At 35.7% G+C, this 21,482-nt stretch overlaps 1 protein-coding gene across 1 annotated transcript in view; it reads right to left on the reverse strand.

Moving 5' to 3' along the window:
- The window catches only part of LOC146402748 (uncharacterized), a 432,710-nt gene that overhangs the window by 9,874 nt on the left and 401,354 nt on the right, over nucleotides 1–21,482 (reverse strand). The window contains exon 3 of the mRNA XM_084965710.1: nucleotides 8,430–8,588. Coding sequence (XP_084821836.1) covers nucleotides 8,508–8,588 — 81 coding nt within the window. The 3' untranslated portion in view covers nucleotides 8,430–8,507. The remainder of the gene's footprint in view (nucleotides 1–8,429; nucleotides 8,589–21,482) is intronic.

The raw sequence follows: 21,482 nt of genomic DNA on the forward strand, positions 1-21,482 counted from the left end.
TAAGCAACCCCATGCCTCCCATGTGGGAAGCCCCACAGATAGGAAAGTAACTGGTTCACAGAGATTCACCTACAGAAGTGAGATTTCTGAGCCTCACGACAAACCCCCATGTGTGGGGATCTGGCACTGGGAGAAAGAGCCCCTGGAGCATCTGGCATTGAAGGCCAGTGGGGCTTGTGCACAGGAGCTCCATGGGACTGGGGGAAATGGAGACCCCATTCTCAAAAGGCGCACACAGACTTTCACGTGCGCTAGGTCCCAGGGCAAAGCAAAGTCTCCACAGGAATCTGTGTCAGACCTGACTGCAGTTCTCGGAGGACCTCCTGGGAAAACACGGGTGAATATGGCTGGTTTTGAGGAAGGACATTGGAAGCAAGGCAGAATACAGGAGGCAGAAGAATGAATAAGTGAGGTGGAGGACAGATTAGTGGAAAGTAAGGATGTGGAACAGAAAAGAGAAAAAAGATTGAGAACAAATGAAGAGAGCCTCATCAGCATGCCTTTCTCTGGAGGTAGCCATTTTGGGAAAGTCTGGCCCCATCTGGCAGTGCTGAGAAGCCACAGGACAAACAACAGTTTAGGTAGGATCACAGCCCTGCCCCTCAGTAAACAGGCTGCCAAAATACCCCCCAAGCACACAGCAACCTCTAATCTCACCCAGAGACAAAGCCCCACCCACCAGAGGGATAGGAATCAGCTCCAACTACCAATGGGCAGGCATCAGTCCCTCCCATCAGGAAGCCTACAGCGAGCCCCCGTACCAACTTCAGCCACAAGGGGGGCAGAAGCCAGAAGTAACAGAGGCTACAACTCTACTACCTGTAAAAAGTTCAACACACCAAAAACCTATCAAAATGAAAAAACAGAGAACAACAACTCAGATAAGGGAGAAAGAGAAAAAAAAAAGCAGAAAAACAGATAAGTGATCAGGAGATTCTCAGCCTCCAGGAAAAAGACTTTAGACTGTTGATGCTGAAGATGATGCAAGACATTAGAAATAAACTGGAGGCAAAGATTGATGATTTACAGGAAACACTGAGCAAAGAGATACAAGACATAAAACTTAAACAAGAAGAGATGCAAAATACAATAACTGAAATAAAAAATTCATTAGGAGCAGCCAACAGCAGAATACAGGAGGCAGAAGAATGAATAAGTGAGGTGGAGGACAGATTAGTGGAAAGTACGGATGTGGAACAGAAAAGAGAAAAAAGATTGGGAACAAATGAAGAGAGCCTCAGAAAACTCTGGGACAATGTTAAATGCACCAGCATCCGTATTATAGGGGTAACAGAAGGAGAAGAGAGAGAGAAGGGGACAGAAAAAATATTCCAGGAGGTAACAGTTGAAAACTTCCTTACTATGAGAAACAAACCACTCACTCAAATCCAGGAAGCACAATGAGTACCTATATAAAATAAACCCAAGGAGGAACACACCAAGACACATATTAATCAAACTGACCAAAATTAAAGACAAAGAGAAAATATTGAAAGCACCTAGGGAAAAGAAACAAATAACATACAAGGGAACCTTGGTAAGATTATTGGCAGATTTTTCAGCAGAAACTCTGCAGGCCAGAAGAGAGTGGCATGATATACTTAACCTGATGAAAGGAGAAAACCTCCAACCAAGATCACTTTACCAAGCAAGGCTCTCATTCAGATTTGAAGAAGAAATCAAAACCGTCACAGATAAGCAAAAGCTGAGAGAATTCAGCAACACTAAACCAGCTTTACAACAAATACTAAAGGAATTTCTCTAGGCAGAAAGGAAAAAGCTGAAACCAGAAACAAAAATACCACAAATGACAAGGCTCACCAGTAAAGGTATATATATGGTAAAGATACGAAATCATCCACGCACAATTATGCCACCAAAATCAGAATTCGTGAGAAGAGGAGGGTACAAATGCAGGACACTGGAGATGACTTAACAATTAAGAGACCAACAACTTAAACAATCTTATGTATATATAGACTCTTATATCAAAATTGCAGTATAACTGCACACCAAAAATCTGTAATTGATACACACATGAAGGACAAAAAATGACTCAAATACAACACCAAAGAGAGTCATCAAACCACAAGAGGAGAGAACAAGAGAAGGGAAAAAAAAGAGCAACAAAAACAAATCCAAAGCAATGAATAAAATGGCAATAAGACGTATATATCAATAATTACCTTAAATGTTAATGGACTAAACACCCCAACCAAAAGACATAGATTGGCTGAATGGATACAAAAACAAGACCCATATATATGCTGTCTTCAAGAGACCCACTTCACTTCTAGGGACACATACAAATTGAAAGTGAGAGGATGGAAGAAAATATTCCACACAAATGGGAATCAAAGAAAGCTGGAGTAGCAATACACATATCAGAAAAAATAGACCTTAAAATGAAGAATATTTTAAGGGACAAGAAAGGTCACTACATAATGATCAAAGGATCAATCCAAGAAGATGATATAACAATTTTAAATATCTATGCACCCAACATAGGTTCACAATATATAAGGCTACTGCTAACAACCTTAAAAGGACAAATCAACAATAACACAATTGTAGTGGGGGACTTTAACACCCCACTTACAGCAATGGATAGATCAATCAGACAGAAAATCAATAAGGAAACATAGGCCCTGAATGAAGCATTAGACCAGATGGACTTAATAGATATTTATAGGACATTCCATCCAAAAGTAACAGAATACACATTCTTCTCAAGTGCACATGGAGCATTCGCTAAGACTGATCACATCCTGGGCTACAAATCCAACCTTGGTAACTTTAAGAAAATTGATATCACATCAAGCATCTTAGCCAACCACAACACTATACGACTAGACATCAACAACAAGGAAAAAACAGGAAAAAACACAAACACGTGGAGACTAAACAACATACTACTGAACAACCAATGGATCACTGAAGAAATCAAAGAGGAAATCAAAAAATACCTAGAAGCAAATGACAACAAAGATACAACACTCCAACATCTATGGGATGCAGTGAAAGCTGTTCTAAGAGGAAAGTTTATAGCAATACAAGCCCGCCTCAAGAAACAAGAAAAAGTTCAAACAAACAAGCTAACTTTACAGCTAAAGCAACTAGAGAGAGAAGAACAGACAAGACCTAAAGGTAGTAGAAGGAAAGAAATCATAAAGATCAGAGCAGAAATCAAGGAAATAGCAACAAAGAAAACCATAGAAAAGATCAATGAAACGAAGATCTGGTTCTTTGAAAAGATCAACAAAATTGATAAACCCTTAGCCAGACTTATCAAGAAAAAAAGAGAGAGAACTCAAATAATAAAATTCAAAATGATAAAGGAGAAATAACAATAGCCATCACAGAAATATGTAGAAATACAAAGGATCATAAGAGACTACTATATGCAACTATACACCAATAAAATGGAAAACTTAGAAGAAATGGACAAATTCTTAGAAAAGTACAATCTTCCAAGACTAAACCAAGATGAAACTGAAAAGATGAACGGACCAATCACAAGTAATGAAATTGAAACTGTGATTAAAAAACTTTCAACAAACAGAAGTCCAGGACCAGATGGCTTCACAGGTGAATTCTATCAAACATTTCAAGAAGAGCTAACACCTATCCTTCTGAAAATATTCCAAAAAATTGCAGAGGAAGGGACACTCCCAAACTCATTCTATGAGGCCACCATCACCCTGATACCAAAACTACACAAAGATACCACGAAAAAAAAAAAGAAAATTACAGGTCAATTTCACTGAGGAACATAGATGCAAAAATCCTCAACAAAATACTAGCAAACCTAATCCAACCATACATTAAAAGGATTGTACATCATGATCAAGTGGGATTTATCCCAGGGATGAAAGGATTATTCAATATCCCAAAATCAATCATTGTGATACACCACATTAACAAACTGAAGAATAAAAACCATGTGATCCTCTCAATAGACGTGGAAAAAGTCTCTGAACAAATCCAACACCCATTTCTGATAAAAACCCTTCAGAAAGTGGGCATAGAGGGAACCTACCTCAACATAATAAAGGCCATATATGACAAACCCAAACTAACATTATTCTCAATGGTGAAACTCTAAAAAAATTCCCACTGAGATCAGAAACAAGACAAAGATGCCCACTCTTGCCACTACTATTCAACATAATTTTGGAAGTCCTGGCCACAGCAATTAGAGAAGTAAAAGAAATAAAAAGAATCCAAATTGGAAAGGAAGAAGTAAAACTATCACTATTTGCAGATGACATGATACTATACCTAGAGAATCCTAAAGACTCTACCAGAAAACTGTTAGAGCTCATTCAGGAATTTGACTAAGTCGCAGGATACAAAATTAACACACAGAAATTGAGGGCATTTCTATACACTAACAATGAAAGATCAGAAAGAGAAATTAGGGACACAATCCCATTTACCATTGCATCCAAAAGAATAAAATACCTAGGAGTAAACCTACCTAAAGAGTCAAAAGACCTGTACTCTGAAAACTATAAGACACTGATGAAAGAAATCAAAGTGACACAAATTGATGGAAAGATATACCATGCTCATCGATTGGAAGACTTAATATTATCAAGTGACTATATATACCTAAGGCAATCTTTAGAGTCAATGCAATCCCTATCAAATTACCAAGGACATTTTTTCACAGAACTTGAACAAAATATTTTAAAGTTTGTTTGGAAGCACAAAAGACCCAGAATAGCCAAAGACATCTTGAGAAAGAAAAACAGAGCTGGAGGAATCAGGATCCCAGACTTCAGACTATACCACAAAGCTACAGTCATCCAAACCATATGGTATTGGCACAAAGACAGAAATAGAGACCATTGGAACAGGATAGAAAGCCCAGAATTAAACCCACCCACCTACAGCCAACTAATCTATGACAAAGGGGGAAAGAATATACAATGGAGAAAAAACAGCTTGTTCAATAAGTGGTGCTGGGAAACTGGACAGCCACATGGAAAAGAATGAAATTAGAACACTCCCTAACTCCATACACAAAAATAAACTCAAAATGGACTAAAGACCTAAATATTAAACCAGATACTATAAAACTCTTAGAGGAAAACATAGGCCAAACACTCTCCGACATAAATGACAGCAACATCTTCTCAGTTCCATCTCTTAGAGGAATGACAATAAAAACACAAATAAACAGATGGACCTAATTAAACTTAAAAGTTTCTGCACAGCAAAGGAAACCCTAAACAAAATGAAAGATAACCCACAGAATGGGAGAAAACATTTGCAAATTAATCTACTGACAAGGGATTAATCTCCAAAATTTATGAACACCTCCTACCACTCAATACCAAAAAAAAAAAAAAAAAAAACCCACCCCATCAAAAACTAGGCAGAAGATCTAAACAGACAATTCTCCAAAGAAGACATACAGATGGCCAAAAAAAAGATGTTCAACATTACTCATTATTAGAGAAATGGAAATCAAAACCACTATGAGGTACCAAGTTACACCAGCCAGAATGGCCATCATCAAAAACTCTACAACAATAAGTGCTAGAGAGGGTGTGGAGAAAAAGGAACCCTAGTACACTGTTGGTGGCATTGTAAATTGGTGCAACCACTACGGAAAACAGTATGGGGATGCCTCAGAAAACTAAAAATAGAACTACCGTTTGACCCAGCCATCCCACTCCTGGGCATCTATCCAGAGAAAACCATGACTCGCAAAGACCCACGTACTCCGATGTTCACTGCCGCACTATTTGCAATAGCCAAGACATGGAAACAACCTAAATGTCCATCGACAGCAGAGTGGATAAAGAAGATGTAGTACATATATATACACAGTGGAATATTACTCAGCCATTAAAAGGAAGGAAATACTGGCATTTTTAGCAACATGGATGGACCTAGAAATTGTCATGCTAAGTGAAGTCAGTCAGACAATGAGACACCAACATCAAATGCTTTCACTGACATGTGGAATCTGAAAAAGGGACAGAATGAACTTCTCTGCAGAACAGATACTGACTCATAGACTTTGAAAAACTTATGGTTTCTGAAGGAGGCAGTTTGGGGGCTGGGGGATACGCTGGGGGTGTGGGATGGAAACACTATACAACTGGATTGTGATGATCATTGTACAACTATAAATGTAATAAATTCATTGAGTAATTTTAAAAAAAATTAAATTTTTAAAAAAGAAAAAAATAAATTAAGAGGTCTGAGACTCAAAGAGATTGAGTATTTAAGTAATCAAGCTGATATTCATCTTCAACACATTTTTTTTTCTACTGTATACTGGCGTATCAAGGAGCAACATATAAAATTGACTGGATCCTCTCTAATGATAGATATCTTCCAGAGAGTGACCATAAAAGAGTTTTAAATGAATTTGTTTGACAAGTGATGACAAAGAAGTGAAAAAAAGTCAAGAGATGGAGGCATTGAAAGTAACACTAAAAACTATCCTTCCAGATGTTGTGAAGCCTGTTTTAGTTTTGAATAGGTTTTTAAAATTTCTTTTTAAGTTCCTTCATTTTAAAATTTTCCTTAATAATGTTAAATAATGAACCAAAATCCTCCACTGCAACTTTGAGTTTTGCTAGTTCTGAATTATTTGATGCCCAAGTAATAAGCAGTCCTGTAAATATATACAAACTGTACTGGTGAAGTAATGTGATGTTTGCGTGCCATCTGTATAAATGGATGAATGTGCACTTGCATGCTCATCAATAGTATTTGAATTAGAAAAGAGATCAAAAGCAGTCATCAATATGCAGCTTGCTTGTTGTAGGTGTTCTTGCAGTCTGTTAGTTCATTCATTTCTCTTGGATTTCTTATATTAAAAAAACTGATTTGAATTAAACTGTAGGGAAAACTAGGGAAGAAAATCTATTTATCTAGTAAAAAAAAATAATGACTGACTAATAATGTTAGTTTCACAGCACTCACCATTAAAGTTAAGGATAGACATTTATTTTTGTTCGGGTTACTTCCTGATAAGACTCAAATTTGGTAATGAAAACATATTTATGAATTTAGCATCATAGGAACAGATCAAAGACCACAAAATCATGGATTTTTAAAGGGCTTGATGTGCAAACTTTCTATAGTAATTTAAACTTTCTGTTATTAAAAAAAATCTTGTATCACTAATTGGTTTTAACACACTGAAGATGTGCTGAAATCAGTAGGCAAGAAATTTCTAGCAGTAGGTGGAAAAAGTATAATTTTGAGAATCACCATATGCTTTGAGAAATTCAGGCATTACAACAGGCACCCAAAAAAGAAGTCAGGACTCATTTTTTTATGTTATTATTTTTAAAATGCAGATTCATTACAAAATCTATAAAACTACTGAAAATATTGCTTGCTAATTCTAAAAAACTTGTTACTTCGCAGTTTTTATTTTTATAGACACAACTCTTTGCCTTGACTACTTGTTCTTTGCAATGCATTCTGACACCTAATGTACAGTGAAAGATGTAGTAAAAAAGATCATTATCCTGTAGTAATCTGTGCACACTTGAGTCAATTATCTGTATTAGAAACTAACATACTCATGAAATAGGGAATCAGGTCAGAAGTCTAGGGAATAGAAAGTCTTGAATGGGGTTGTTTGACTATTTACTATGTCAGTGTATGCCTTTCTAAAATCATGCATTTTTCTAAATTGATCAATATAATAACCTCTGCCAACCCATGGGGAAAATAGAGAATTTTATTTAACTACGTAGAAACTAGATATTTCTTTCTTTATATACTATAATTGATCATTTTTTACTAGAAGAGGTCATTCTCTTCCTGACATTCTGAGAACAAACATATAGTAAACAGAACTTACACTTAATGTTTCCCCAGTAATAGTGACATTTTTACAATCAGACAAGAACATCTGTTCCCTGGTCCTCTTGGTGACTAATGGATGCACTCATTTGTAACATAAGGAGTGCAGCCTGTTGTGCTGGAACTGACTGACCACCTTATCCTCATCCACACTATGTCCTAAACAACTGTGTTAAATTGGCCCACCTATGGCATCCTGCAATGAAAATTTTCTACTTTAAGCAAAAAATTTCCATCCCCTTCTCTTCCTTTATACGTAAGAGAATCCAAGTCCTTCATCCAGGTTTAATAGGAAGGTTTTCTGTTTGTATCAAATCACACCTATTTCTCATTATTGTATTTAGTCACCAGATTGTAGTATTGGCAACATTCTATATTTCCTCTTCCTTTATGGATCCAAAGTTATATTATCCACTTCTTAGCCATCAAATAAAAACTCATAATATCACCATGATCTTTTGCGTACATACCCATCCAGATATTTATAACTGACCCTTTGCAATGTGTCACTTCTTCCTTCCCATTAGCACTGTTAGCATTTCAGTTAAGACTTGTACTTTATATATGTTATTTTAATCATCTCTTACCCAATGTATATGTCTTCTCTTCCTAACCATTCTCCTTGATGCTAGATGTTGAAGTAGTGGTCCAAAACTCAGAATAGCTCATACATTTCTTAACAAAGCAAAATCTAGGCAGTTCTTAGAAGCTATCTTATGCTCCATGTTGAAAAGAATTGCAAGAATCTGTAGAGAAAGAAAAAACATAAAAGAAATAGAATGAAAGGCAAAGGAGAAGAGGAGGAAAACAGATGAAAACTCTGAACAGTATCTATAAAAAATACAAGAACAGTAGTTATTTTATTTAAAAATGATAGTCATTTTATTTTTGAGCAATTTCCAAACCAGCCCTCATAGGATATAAAGACTGATGTAAAACGTTTAAAAATGTATCTTCACTGTTACAAGTACATTAGTTAAGAAACTCCAGATATAGCTCCAATTTGTTCATTTGATCAATAAATATTTTTCATCACTGACAGTGTTATAAGAACTTAAAGAGTAAAGCTGAATGCCCTTATTTTTAACTGAAACTTCTCATTTAGCTCTTTTTATAAAGACTTCTATTTATAGAAGATGTTCTTTAAAATTTCAAGTGTGATCCAGTATTTCCCAAACTTTAATTTTGTAACTCCAAATACAAAGGAGGATCAGTGTGTTCTATTTCTACGGTCAGCCATTGTCTCCTCTTGTACTTGGATATTTTCTATTTTAAAAAATAGATTTATTGATATATATTTCAAATATAATATAATTTACCCATTTAAATTGTACAATTCAATATTTTTAGTATATTTACAGGATTGTGTAACCATCACCACACCCTAATATGAGGGCCTTTGCACAACACCAAAAATAAACCCTGTATATATATTAGCAGTCACTCCCTGTTCCCTTTCACTTACCACCTCCCAATCCCAGGAGACTACTAACATACTTTCTGTAAATATTTATGATATGTATGCTATTTCCCTTGTTTTCAAGTTTTCAGAATAGTGGGGGAAAGGCATGCACATAAATAACTGTATCCATAACCGTGTGAATATTTTCCCTAGATTTTCTGACTACAACAGAAAACCCAAAGTAACAGGGACTAAAAGATGTATTTGCTCATATAAAACGAGTCAAAATGTAAGAAATCCATGGATAGTTTGTCAATTTCATGAAATTATTAGAGATTTCACTTTCTTCCGTTTTTCTTCTCTAATATTCTCACACATCCCCTCCTTTCTCATTCTTAGGGTTCAGCATGTAAATACCAGGGTTTCAGAAAAAAAATGAATATGAATATGGGAATGCTAAAACAAACCTCCTTAGCTGACTACATTTGGGTGATCTTCCACTTATATCTCATTGGATGGCATTTAGTCATAAATTCAGCTGAAGGTAAGGCTGGATTGAAGGTTTATGGTTAAATGCAATTTTAACCTGAATTAAAATAGAAATTCTGAACTCTAAGGGAAAAAGAAGAGAGTTGAAGTAAATGTTTACCATTAGAAAAATGAGTACTATGGGGAAAAAATGAAGAAAAACTTTTATGCAGGTTCAAAGGAGAGTTATTACTTCCAGCTAGATAGATAAGACAAAGACTTAATGAGGTCTTAAAGAAAAAGGGGGATATTTAAATATTGGGAGATAAATTATCTAATCAGATGAAACAGCAGTAACAGTTGTGGTTCTAGAACTTAGACTCTACTAGAAAATCAAGCCAGAAAATGTTTGTTCCTCTGATTCTCCATTATCTTCTGGCTTACATCGCTCCTGACAGCAAGTCTACTATAAAAAGACTTTCAGAATGATAGAATAAGTTACTCAGAAACCATCTACCCTGAAAACCAATTGAAACGGTAAAAATTATTTTTAAAACTCATTTAAAATCCATAGAAATTTTCCTAAGCATATATAGCAAATAGACTAATACTCATTCACAAAAATTTACTAAATCTTGGTAGGAATAATGTAAGTCTGCACAATGAAATCGTTGATTATTCTCTTCTCATTCATGTTGTGGAAGCTTTACCCTGGTAATACTCAGCCAAAAAGATGTGGTCTCCCTCTTTTCTCAGTTCCCAGTCTTGTGCTAGAGTTTCCTCCAAGGACAGGGAAATTGCTGCCATTTCTCACATCCTAAGCAAAGGTGTTCAGCAGCTCTCTTCTGAGTATGTGGCAGAGAGAACCATTGTCCCTTTCCCCATCCCATTCCTGCTCATAGGGTGGAAACTCGACCCCTGGCATGGGAATCTGAGAATACTGGAACCTTGATAGCCCTCACCACAAGATGGAGGTTCCACATTAGAAGGGGGAAGTTGAGAAGATCAGAAGTTTCATATCACCCCCAAGGCACAATTGCAAAATGGGGGTGTTGGTCCAGGGAAAGCGGGTTCCCATCCCAAGCTCTGGTGTAGTGATACTGATACAGTGTTTCTGCCTAGAAGGAAAGGCTGACCATAAGAATGAAGAGCTCTGCAGTTTTGCCTGAGGATACTGACATGATTTGGAACAAAGATTGTAGTAATCCTCTACTAAGGACATAGTGGAAAGTAATGAGGATCTTAGTAGAGAGCTGAGTTTTGTATGTCTAATAATTTTTGTATGGATTCTGGACATTGTATAGTTTAGCGAAATCTGGATTTTGTTGTAGTCTCATAAGTGTAACTTTCAGGCAGTTAAGTAACTTATAGATTAGTTTGATATCACTAATGGTTTTATAAAAGATATTTTGAAGGCTTGTGAGAGTAGTTGTTATTAAAGGTCTAGTTTAACTCCCACTTTGAAAACGTAGCCCTTTTGGTGTGTTAATTAAAATCTTTTGCTCTAACCATGTCTCTCTACTCTGGTTGGAACTCAAAGGATTCCTTGTCCCAATGTGAGCTTAGAGAATTGTTCAGGTCACAGTTCCCCAGTACCTATATTTGTTATGAGGAAGCTTTCCTTATCTGACATTGTGGGATTTCACCCTATGCATCCACAGATAGGTATTTAGCCAAAGACTCATGAAGACACCTATCCTAATTTCTGAATTTCTTTCCGGTGTATATAGCTCCCTCTTCTGTGGTATTCTGCTTTACAAATCCCAGCCACTTTGGCCTCCTAAACTCTGATCTTTATATCTACTCTTTATCTTGTTTTGTAGGCTCTGTTTCAATCTCCCCTCCTTAAACCATTTTCCAAGATACAGAAAGCCTAGGAGACAACAGGGCATATCAAAATTACTTCATTTCTCATAGGAAGAGTCATCTTTGTTTCCTTGTTCATTATCTGAAAATTGCTATTTCCTCTATTTTGTCCAGTTTTATAGTTTATTTTATTATGGCAAAAAGGTAACTCAACTAACTTATTCATTTGGGACGAGGAGCAGATTTTCTGACAGATTATGTGAAAAAGGAAGGGAGGGATATAGATGACTATTTCCTTCTCATAAAAAATAATGACATTCAGGTGACAGAATGACTTTTTTAAAGTGGTTAAAGGAAATAACTGTCAAAAACATAATGTATGTCTTCCATATATATCTGTGTAGATATATATACATAATATATTATCAAATGTGATTCATCTCAGTAATATATGGTTAGTGCAGTATTAAAAAATCAATTAAGATCCACTTGCAATACCTCATACTACACACAGTTATTCACAATACACCATAAACCCTAAATATAAAAGTGATAAAATTCTTAGAAGACAAAAGAATTAATAATCATGACCTTGAATTAGGCAACTACATTATAAATATGACACCAATAGCACAAATGATAATAGGAAAAACAGACAACTGGACTTTATCAAAATTAAATACTTTTGCCTTTCAAAAGATACCAGTACAATTTTGAAGATAGAACCTATGCTGGTAGAAAATATTTACAAGTCATATAGTTTATAAGCGACTACAAAACATGGCGGAGAGAAATGAAGACCTAAGCTTATGTTCCTGGATAGATATTAAGATACAAATATTTCCCATATTAATTTATGGATTAAACATACTACCCCTACTCACCATAAGCTTTTTTTTATGGAAATTGACAAGTTTATCTTAAAATGCATATAAACATGAAAAAGCAATCTAGATAGATTATAATACCAGGAGGCTGTCACTATAAATCTTATTATTTAAGAATAACAGGATGATTCTTTGATATATTTAATTTTCATAAATTGTTTTTCAAGGTCAACTTCATAATAATGGTGTTGTGTGCTTTGAGATTCTAGCTTATGATCTTTTTAATAGGTTGATCATATGTCCCAGTTTTCTAAAACACTATGGGTTTATGCCTATTGTCCCATCTGTTTTAACATTTGTTGTATTTTTATTTCTTAAACAGACTTTACTTTTTAAAACTGTTTTATTTATTTATTTATTTCTGCTTTTTAGGGCCGCACCTGTGGCATATGTAGGTTCCCAGGCTAGGGGTCTAATCAGAGCTACAGCTGCCAGCCTATGCCACAGCACAGCAACGCCAGATCCAAGCCACATCTATGAGCTACACCACAGCTCGTGTCAACACTGGATCCTTAACCCGCTGAACAAGGCCAGGGATCAAACCCTCAACGTCATGGTTCCTAATCAGATTTGTTTCTGCTGTGCCACAATGGACACTCCTAAAACTGTTTTAAATGTACAGAAAAGTTGAGATAGCACAGAGAGTTTTCATATGCCTTGCACTTAGTTTCCCTTATTATTAACAAATCACAGTAGTATGGTACTTTTAAAAATAATGAATGAATTAATATTGAAACATTACTACAAATTAAGTCACCATATATTGACTTTTCTTTAGGTTTTTACCTAGTGTGCTTTTTCTATTCCAGAATTTCATCCATGACATCACATTACATTTGGTTATCATGTTTTTTTAGGCACCTCTTGGCTTGGACAGTTTCTCAGACTTTCCTTGTTTTTTTGATGGCCTAGACAGTTTTAAGAAGTACTACTTAGGTATTTTGTAGCAGACCCTTGTAATGAAATATGTCTGATACTATACTAGGAAAAAATTGATTCTTATATATTCATTTTGTACCTTCAACAGTGCCATAATCATTAATTCGAAGAGGTTTTTTAGTTTTTTTGATAATTTTTGGGGATTTTCTCCATAGAAAATCCGGTCATCTATGAGCAAAGGTGACTTTATTTCTTCTTTCCTAAAGATATATATTTCCTTTTCCTGCCTTATTGCATTAGTTAGGACTTCCAGTATGATGTTGAACAGGAATGAGAAAGGACATTCTTGCCTTGTTTCTGATCTTAGGAAGAAATAATTTAGTTTCTCCCTATTGTATATGAATTTACCTAAAGTCTTCTTGTAGATATTCTTTTTCAAGTTGAGGAATGCCTGCTCTATGTTTAATCTGTTTTTACTATCAAAAATGTCTTAGTTTCTATTTTAAATTAGGAAGTCAACTTTATTAGAAGATGTAATTATTACAGGACATTAAAAAAAAATCCTGAATAAAGAGGCAAGTGCTCTGTTTTAATCACATGGTATTTAATGTAATATTTCACTAAATTTAATAGTAGACATAAGGAAGCATCTTAGAGTTTCTTACTGAACTAAAATGACAGAAAGCCTAATATGCTATTCATGAAGTTATGTTTCTTGTCACAAAATAATTTTTAATGAGTAATATACAAGAAATAATAAAGTAACAAAGTAAAATACATTTGTCATCAAATGTTATTTAAAATGTATTAACAACATTGTAGAAAAATTTAAAAAAATAAATGTTTCAATATATTACCTGATGTGGGTCACTTACTTGAGATTAATGAAGGTATACATGATTTTCACATTTCTCAGTTTATGGACTAGCTAGATTCTTTTTAATGAAATTAGAGAATAAGAGATGTACTCAATAGTTAGTGACTTCCCAAGTTAAAAATCAATGCAGTTATGGAAAAAAGTCTAAGTACAATGTTGATGGAATGGCTGCTTTGACTGAAATATAAAAAGTATCCCAAAGAAAGAATACCACATGTGAAGTCAATTATGAGCAAGCTGATAAATGGCAAGAAATGAGTACCTCTTCCTTTGGGCCTATGCACTTACTGTGTTGCATCTTCCAAATGTATCAGCCAATAAAACCAAGTATTGAAATGAAGAGAAGCTAGATTTTAAAATTAATTTGTCTGGAGTTCCCTGTTGCCTAGTGAGTTAAGGATCTGGTGATGTCACTGCTGTGGCTCAGGTCACTGCTGTGTCATGGGTTCGATCCCTGGCCTAAGAACTTCTGCAGGCTTCTGGTACAGCCAAAAAAAAAAAAGATAAAAAGTAAAAGTTAAAAAAATGGACATAAGACGAGAACAGACATTTGTTAAAAAGTAAAATAGGTTTGCTAAATAGTGTTTATGTCACCTTTTAGTTTTTCTATATTATTTATATTCTTAAAATATACATTTCTCAGTAGAGTGGGTATATAAATTTACATACAAATTTGTATTTAAAATACAAATACTAATCACAAATTTGAACATATATTTCAAAATATATATTTTGAAATTTTGTGCTTATCTTTTTTTCTGATAGATATATGTCATAACAAAAGTTTAGGTTCACTGGTTAACCCAAGGCTTGCATCACTTATTCCTAGTCAGCCTTTAATTACCTAACTGAAGAGTGTTCACTCTGGGTTTACAAACTTTAAACCCATTTAGGATTTTAAAATTTACAAAGCAGTCTACATCTTTTCTCAACATTTTTGTTTACTACTATGATGTGAGATAGACAATATTTTACTTTTATATGGATGAGGGAGTTGAAGGGTTAAACGGCTTCCTAGGTCAACTATTTAAATACTGGCAGAGGTGAGAGACTAACTTATCTTTTTTTTTTTTTTTTTTTTTTTTTTTTTTATCTTTGCTAGGGCCGCACCCAAGAAAAATGGAGGTTCCCAGGCTAGGGGTCCAATCAGAGCTGTAGCCGCCAGCCTACACCAGAGCCACAGCAACGCTGGATCCGAGCTGCATCTGCGACCTACACCACAGCCCACAGCAACACCAGATCCTTAACCCACTGAGCGAGGCCAGAGATTGAGCCCACAACCTTATGGTTCCTAGTTGGATTTGTTAACCACCGAGCCATGACAGGAACTCCCAACTTATCTTTTAATCAAAGCTCACTAAAATAAAGAGATAATTTTTAAAGGTGAATTAGCTTGGTTTATGTCTTTTTTTCCCCTTATTGCTAATTAAATTTAAAAATCCAAAAGGAGATGCCATGGGAACAGAAAATACATTCCTTGCTTTGCAAAAAACGCTTGTCTCTTTAACCTAGGAAGTCTTCCTGGATCCAAATTGAGAGGGAAAGTCATGCATGGAAATTAGTTGATATCATTTTCGTCCTATGGGATGGTGAGTAGAGATGTCTGGATGAAAGAACTCAATCCTAAAGAGCTAAGACTGTGATTCTAAAGACAGGGACTAAACCAGTGAGTCAGAGCTAAAGGGTTTATTAGAAGAGGAGGCAAATGTAAACTAAGGGTCTTGAAATCTGAGTAATCACATAAATTAATGGTTATTTTGCCTGGAAAAAGTTGCTGAAATAACTTTCTTCTTAAGCATTGTTATTTGGAATCAGTACATGGCCATTAGCCATTTGATAGAATCAGCAGACAATACCTTTAGAGAAACTGTATTGATTTGTGACCCAGGAAAATAAAACAAGAGTCATTATGTATTTCTTTGATAAGACAAGAAGCACTCATTGCTAGTTTGCCTTGCTTGTACATTCTGCAAGGTCGTTTTCCACCTCATCCATGGATTCCATAATGAGCAGAATAAATATGACTTCTGCTTTTCTGCTGAGGGATGAATAAATGTACCTGGTTAGCAGCCCACTGGAGCAAATGGCTCTGTTATTTACATTCTGTCTAGTGATTCATAGGATCATTAAGATGCAAGGACAGAAGAAAAGCTGACACTGAAAGCACACATCCTGGTTATTTAACACGCAAACACTTTAAAAACATCCCAGAAATTGCAATAAACATTTCTCAGTCTCTGATATCATATACATTCTAGCCTCATTTCAAGACACAGTGGTGTCCTTCCCAATTTTTGGAGGTAAGTTCAATTTATTATTGATATTCCAAGTTTCATCACTCCTAGATTGCAAACAAGGAATCAAAATATTTTATTTTTCCAATCGGAATGCTTCTCAAATTGTGTTTTCAAAAAAGAATATAAAAAAATGTATCCACACTAAAGTGAACTGCTAATATTTAATGAGGTTAAAAGTATAGTGTAATAATTCCTAGAAGCATTTCTATTTTAACTTGACTAAGTCCTAAAAGACAGGAATATCTAATAGTATGAATAATCAATAAAATAATATTAATAATAATGAGTCAAGGTCAAAATGTAGACATAAAATCGATCATAAAAATCTTGAGGTATTCTTGAGGTACTGATTTTTTTCATGGTCTGAAATTACGTATACTTAGGATTAGTATTAATTTATTTATTTATTGGCTATACCCGCAGCATATGGGAGTTTCCAGGCCAGGGATTAAATAGAATCTGAGCTGCAGCTGTGACATACACCACAGCTACAGCAATGCCAGATCCTTAATCCACTGTGCTGGATCAAACCTGTGCCTCTGAGGTGATCCAAGCTGCTGCACTTGGATTCTTAACCTGCTGTGCCACAGTGGGAACCCCAGGACTCTTATTTTTATGTCATTCATAATGTCATCAGTGTCATGATTTGCAAAGCTCTGAGCTAAGTGCTAATCACATATCAATTATCCAATTTATTCCACTACACTCACATGCTCAAGGCCACACACTACTGCAGACTCTAGAGAGTTAGAGACAAAATCCAGGTCTAAAGTAGTAAACATTTTGTGTTTGGTTCTACACAATTTCTGTCCTCTTTTACTTGTGGTTTCATTCTATCTTATGTTTTTCTCTCTTCCTAACATAGAGTAATTGATCAAAAAACTTTTACTGATTATTTACTCAGTTCCCTTTTTAATCTTTTTCATTCTACAAAGCTTTCATCTGCATTTTCTGAAGGTGACCATTCATTCATTTGTCATCTTAATATATTTATTTGGTAGACATGCTGGCCTTGTTGTATGTGCTGGGGATGCAATCCATCTAACACTTAATTAGTGCTTATGATGTGCCAGGCACTTGAAGACCTCACAACTACAACCCATGAAGTGTGGACAGTTATAATCTATACTTTACAACAGAAAATATGAAACATAGAGCTTTACAGGTATAACAGAACTGGAGTATAAATTCAGGTAGTCTGACTCCATGTCTCATGACTTAACTATTAGGATATCTACTTCTAATCATAGGGTGATGAACGTGACCCAAAGGTCTTTCCCTGGCAGTGCTGGCTTTTCAGTGTGGGTATGCAGAGGTTAACAAGTAAACATATATTAATTTCAAATAGTGGCAGCTGTTATTTATAGTGATAGTTGGTTTAGAAATAATAATAGCATGGAATCAGTTACTTTTTTAAAAAAGGAAACCAAATGAATAATTTTGATCTCAGCTTTCCTGTTATACTCAGTGTTCATATAGTCTACTGACATTGATAAGACTGCACAGGAAATCATAAGATAGCACCAATATTTTAATGGAAATATTTCCAAATCGATTTCATATTTCACTGTACTAATGGGAGCAGGGTGTATTCCAACACCGCTCTTGACTAGAGGGAGATTCCCAACTGGTTTTTTATATAAGGGCCACACCCATGGCATGTGGAAGCTCCCAGGATAGGGTGGAATTGGAGCTGTAGCCACTGGCCTATACCACAGCCACAGCAATTCAGGATCCAAGTCACGTTTACCATCTACACCATAGCTCACAGCAACGCCAGATCCTCAACCCACTGAGCGAGGCCAGGGATCAAACCTGCATCCTCATGGATGCTAGTAGGGTTTGTTACCGCTGAGCTGCGACTGGAACTCCCCCAACTGGTTATACTTTCTCCAACCTTACCCTGGGATGAGGCCTCTCCCTAATCTCAAGGTTTTCAAGGGGCCTGGAACACAGAGCTGGGATTGGTCCAATGTTCGTCTGCCCAGATGAATATGCTGCCAGCAGTTGACAGGTGTACAGGATAATTGTCAGCAGGGGAAATGAGAGCTATCGAGGAAAGCACCCTGATTATTAACAACACATGGAGTTCACAGTCCTGGAGACAGGCTGGCCTGAATTCCAGGAGCCAATTCCATACCTACACTCTCCTCCTGACAGCTGAGACCCAACTACTTTGCTTACCCCAGTGAAGTTCAGCAGGAACTTCTTGCTGAATCTTTCACTCAGTTCTATGATAACTCTAGTCACCAGGCTCCACCACCTCTCAAGTATGGCCTGGTTTTTGCTATTTTGTTTTTCCCTCATGGGAAAAAGCTGTTCTAAAAATATCTCTCTTCCTGCTATTTTAAAAATCTGACTCAAAAGATTTGGAAGGAAGCTCCTTTGCCTGCTTAATTTTACAGTGTTCTTCTCAATGAGTGGGTGATTCCTATCTACTGTCTGAAATGGATGGAGTGGTGGTAATCAGGGAAACAGTCCCTCAGGTTCAGAGAAAAAAACAAATCCAGTGGTTGTTTAAAAATGAATACTTTATTCCAAATCCCTCTGACCTGATGCTGATCCATATCCTTTATTAGACATCTACCAAAGGATATTAGATAACTGAATATATTTATACGAATTGACTAATCTATTATTATCTATTAATTTTTTTTTCTAACCAATGGGATAAGATGACTTCTTCTCAAACCCAAAATGCCTTTTAAATGGAAGTCTCCTAATGTTTTAACTCTGAAAACCTTTTCTACAATGGTGGGAAAACAAATTGAGTGTACATGAATTAGGATCAATTCCAAGTCATAAAATTAATAGCAAAACAAAACAAAAAACATCTGTGTGGAGGATACAGGAAAAGGTCTTTTCATAGAGATACACTTTGACATAATGAAAAGTAAATTCAGATCATTTTTTTGAAAGCACAGTAAAAAAAAAAAGATTTTTGAAATATGGTAAAAAAGCATTAAAATGTTTTAGTATAGATTAATATTTTAAAAAGCATTAAAGGCTATTCATATTCATTTCATGTGGGCCCTAACCCATTACTCTCAGAATAAATGGAAAGTTGTTAATGTCAAAGTGGTTACGATACAGCCCCTCACTGAGCTGACCTCTAGGCTCTCTCTGACCTTACATCTTCCTACTCTCAAACTAGATAGCTCCGTAGCCTCAGGCCTCTGCTGTTCTTCACACTGGCCAAACATTCTGCTAACCAGGGCATTTGTACCCACTGCTACCTCTGCCTGAACTGCTCTTCCCCCAGATATATGTACAGCTTGTATGTCTCTGTTCAAATGTTAGCTTTAAGAGAACTACCTAAATAACATCCCAGCTACCCCACGTTTCTTTATTCCTTCGCCTTGCTTTATTTTCCCTCATAAACTTTGTCACTCTTAGATTACCACATAAGTAAAATGTAATCCTACAGGAGTAAGAACTTCTTTTTGGTAATCTATCTCTAAAGCTTAAAACAGTACCTAGTGCATAGAAGATGCTGAATAAATATTTGGTGGATGAGTAAATGAGTAAATAAATGAACACTATCTTCCTTGTTTCAGTTTATAGATGGTAAAAATACTTATGAGTTTTATACACTAATTTGTAATCTTGATCAATCAATATAATTTTCCTAGAGGTTTTTTTTTAAGATGAAATTCATGTAACAAAATTAAACATTTTAAAATGCACAACTAGGTGGCATTAATTACACTTAAAATACTGTGCATCTACCACCATATCAAGTTCCAAAATACTTTCATCACACCAAAAGAAAATTCTCTATCCTTTTTTTTTTTTTTTTTTTTATTAAATTTTATTTTCCCACTGTACAGCAAGGGGGTCAGGTTATCCTTACATGTATACATTACAATTACAGTTTTTCCCCCACCATTTCTTCTGTTGCAACATGAGTATCTAGACATAGTTCTCAATGCTATTCAGCGGGATCTCCTTGTAAATCTATTCTACGTTGTGACTGATAAGCCCAAGCTCCCGATCCCTCCCACTCCCTCCCCCTCCCATCAGGCAACCACAAGTCTCTTCTCCAAGTCCATGATTGATTTTCTTTTCTGAGGAGATGTTCATTTGTGCTGGATATTAGATTCCAGTTATAAGTGATGTCATATGGTATTTGTCTTTGTCTTTCTGGCTCATTTCACTCAGTATGAGATTCTCTAGTTCCATCCATGTTGCTGCAAATGGCATGATGTCATCCTTTTTTATGGCTGAGTAGTATTCCATCGTGTATATATACCACATCTTCCGAATCCAATCCTCTGTCGATGGACATTTGGATTGTTTCCATGTCCTGGCTATTGTGAATAGTGCTGCAATGAACATGCGGGTGCATGTGTCTCTTTTAAGTAGAGCTTTGTCCGGATAGATGCCCAAGAGTGGGATTGCAGGGTCATATGGAAGGTCTATGTATTCTCTATCCTTTAAACTCTCACTCCCCATTCCCCCCTCCCCATAACACTTGGCGATCACTAATGTTTTCAGTCTCTGCATTTACCTGATCTGGATATTCTACTTAAATGGAGTCATACAATGACTGAGTCCTCTTCTCTCATTTAGCATAATGTTTTTAAGGTTCATCCTAAATGTTGTAGCATGTACCAGTACTTTAGTTCATGTTATGACTGAAAAGATTTCTCTACATATTGTTTATTCATTCATCATTTGATGAATGTTTAAGTTGTTTCCACCTTTTGGATACTGTGAATTGCATGACTCTGAACATTCACAGATAGGTACACTGAATTTTCTAAACTGAATTTCCAATTCTTTAAAATAAAAGTTATTTGAATCCTCTTTAATTTCCTTGATTAATGTTTTATAGTTCTCTGCATATAAACCTCCTTGGTCAGGTTTATTCCATGCTCCTGGGTTGGAAAAATTAATATTGTAAAAATGGCCAAACTACTCACAGCAATCCACAGATTCAATGCAATCCCTATCAAATTACCCATGACATTTTTCACAGCACTAGAACAAACAATCCAAACATTTATATGGAATCACAAAAG

The sequence above is a fragment of the Sus scrofa genome, chromosome 6, assembly GCF_054392235.1.
Source record: "Sus scrofa isolate SSC_HxYL_T2T_F1_AM1 chromosome 6, Sscrofa_HxYL_maternal_Yorkshire_Landrace_v2.0, whole genome shotgun sequence".
In the NCBI taxonomy this organism is placed as follows: domain Eukaryota; kingdom Metazoa; phylum Chordata; class Mammalia; order Artiodactyla; family Suidae; genus Sus; species Sus scrofa.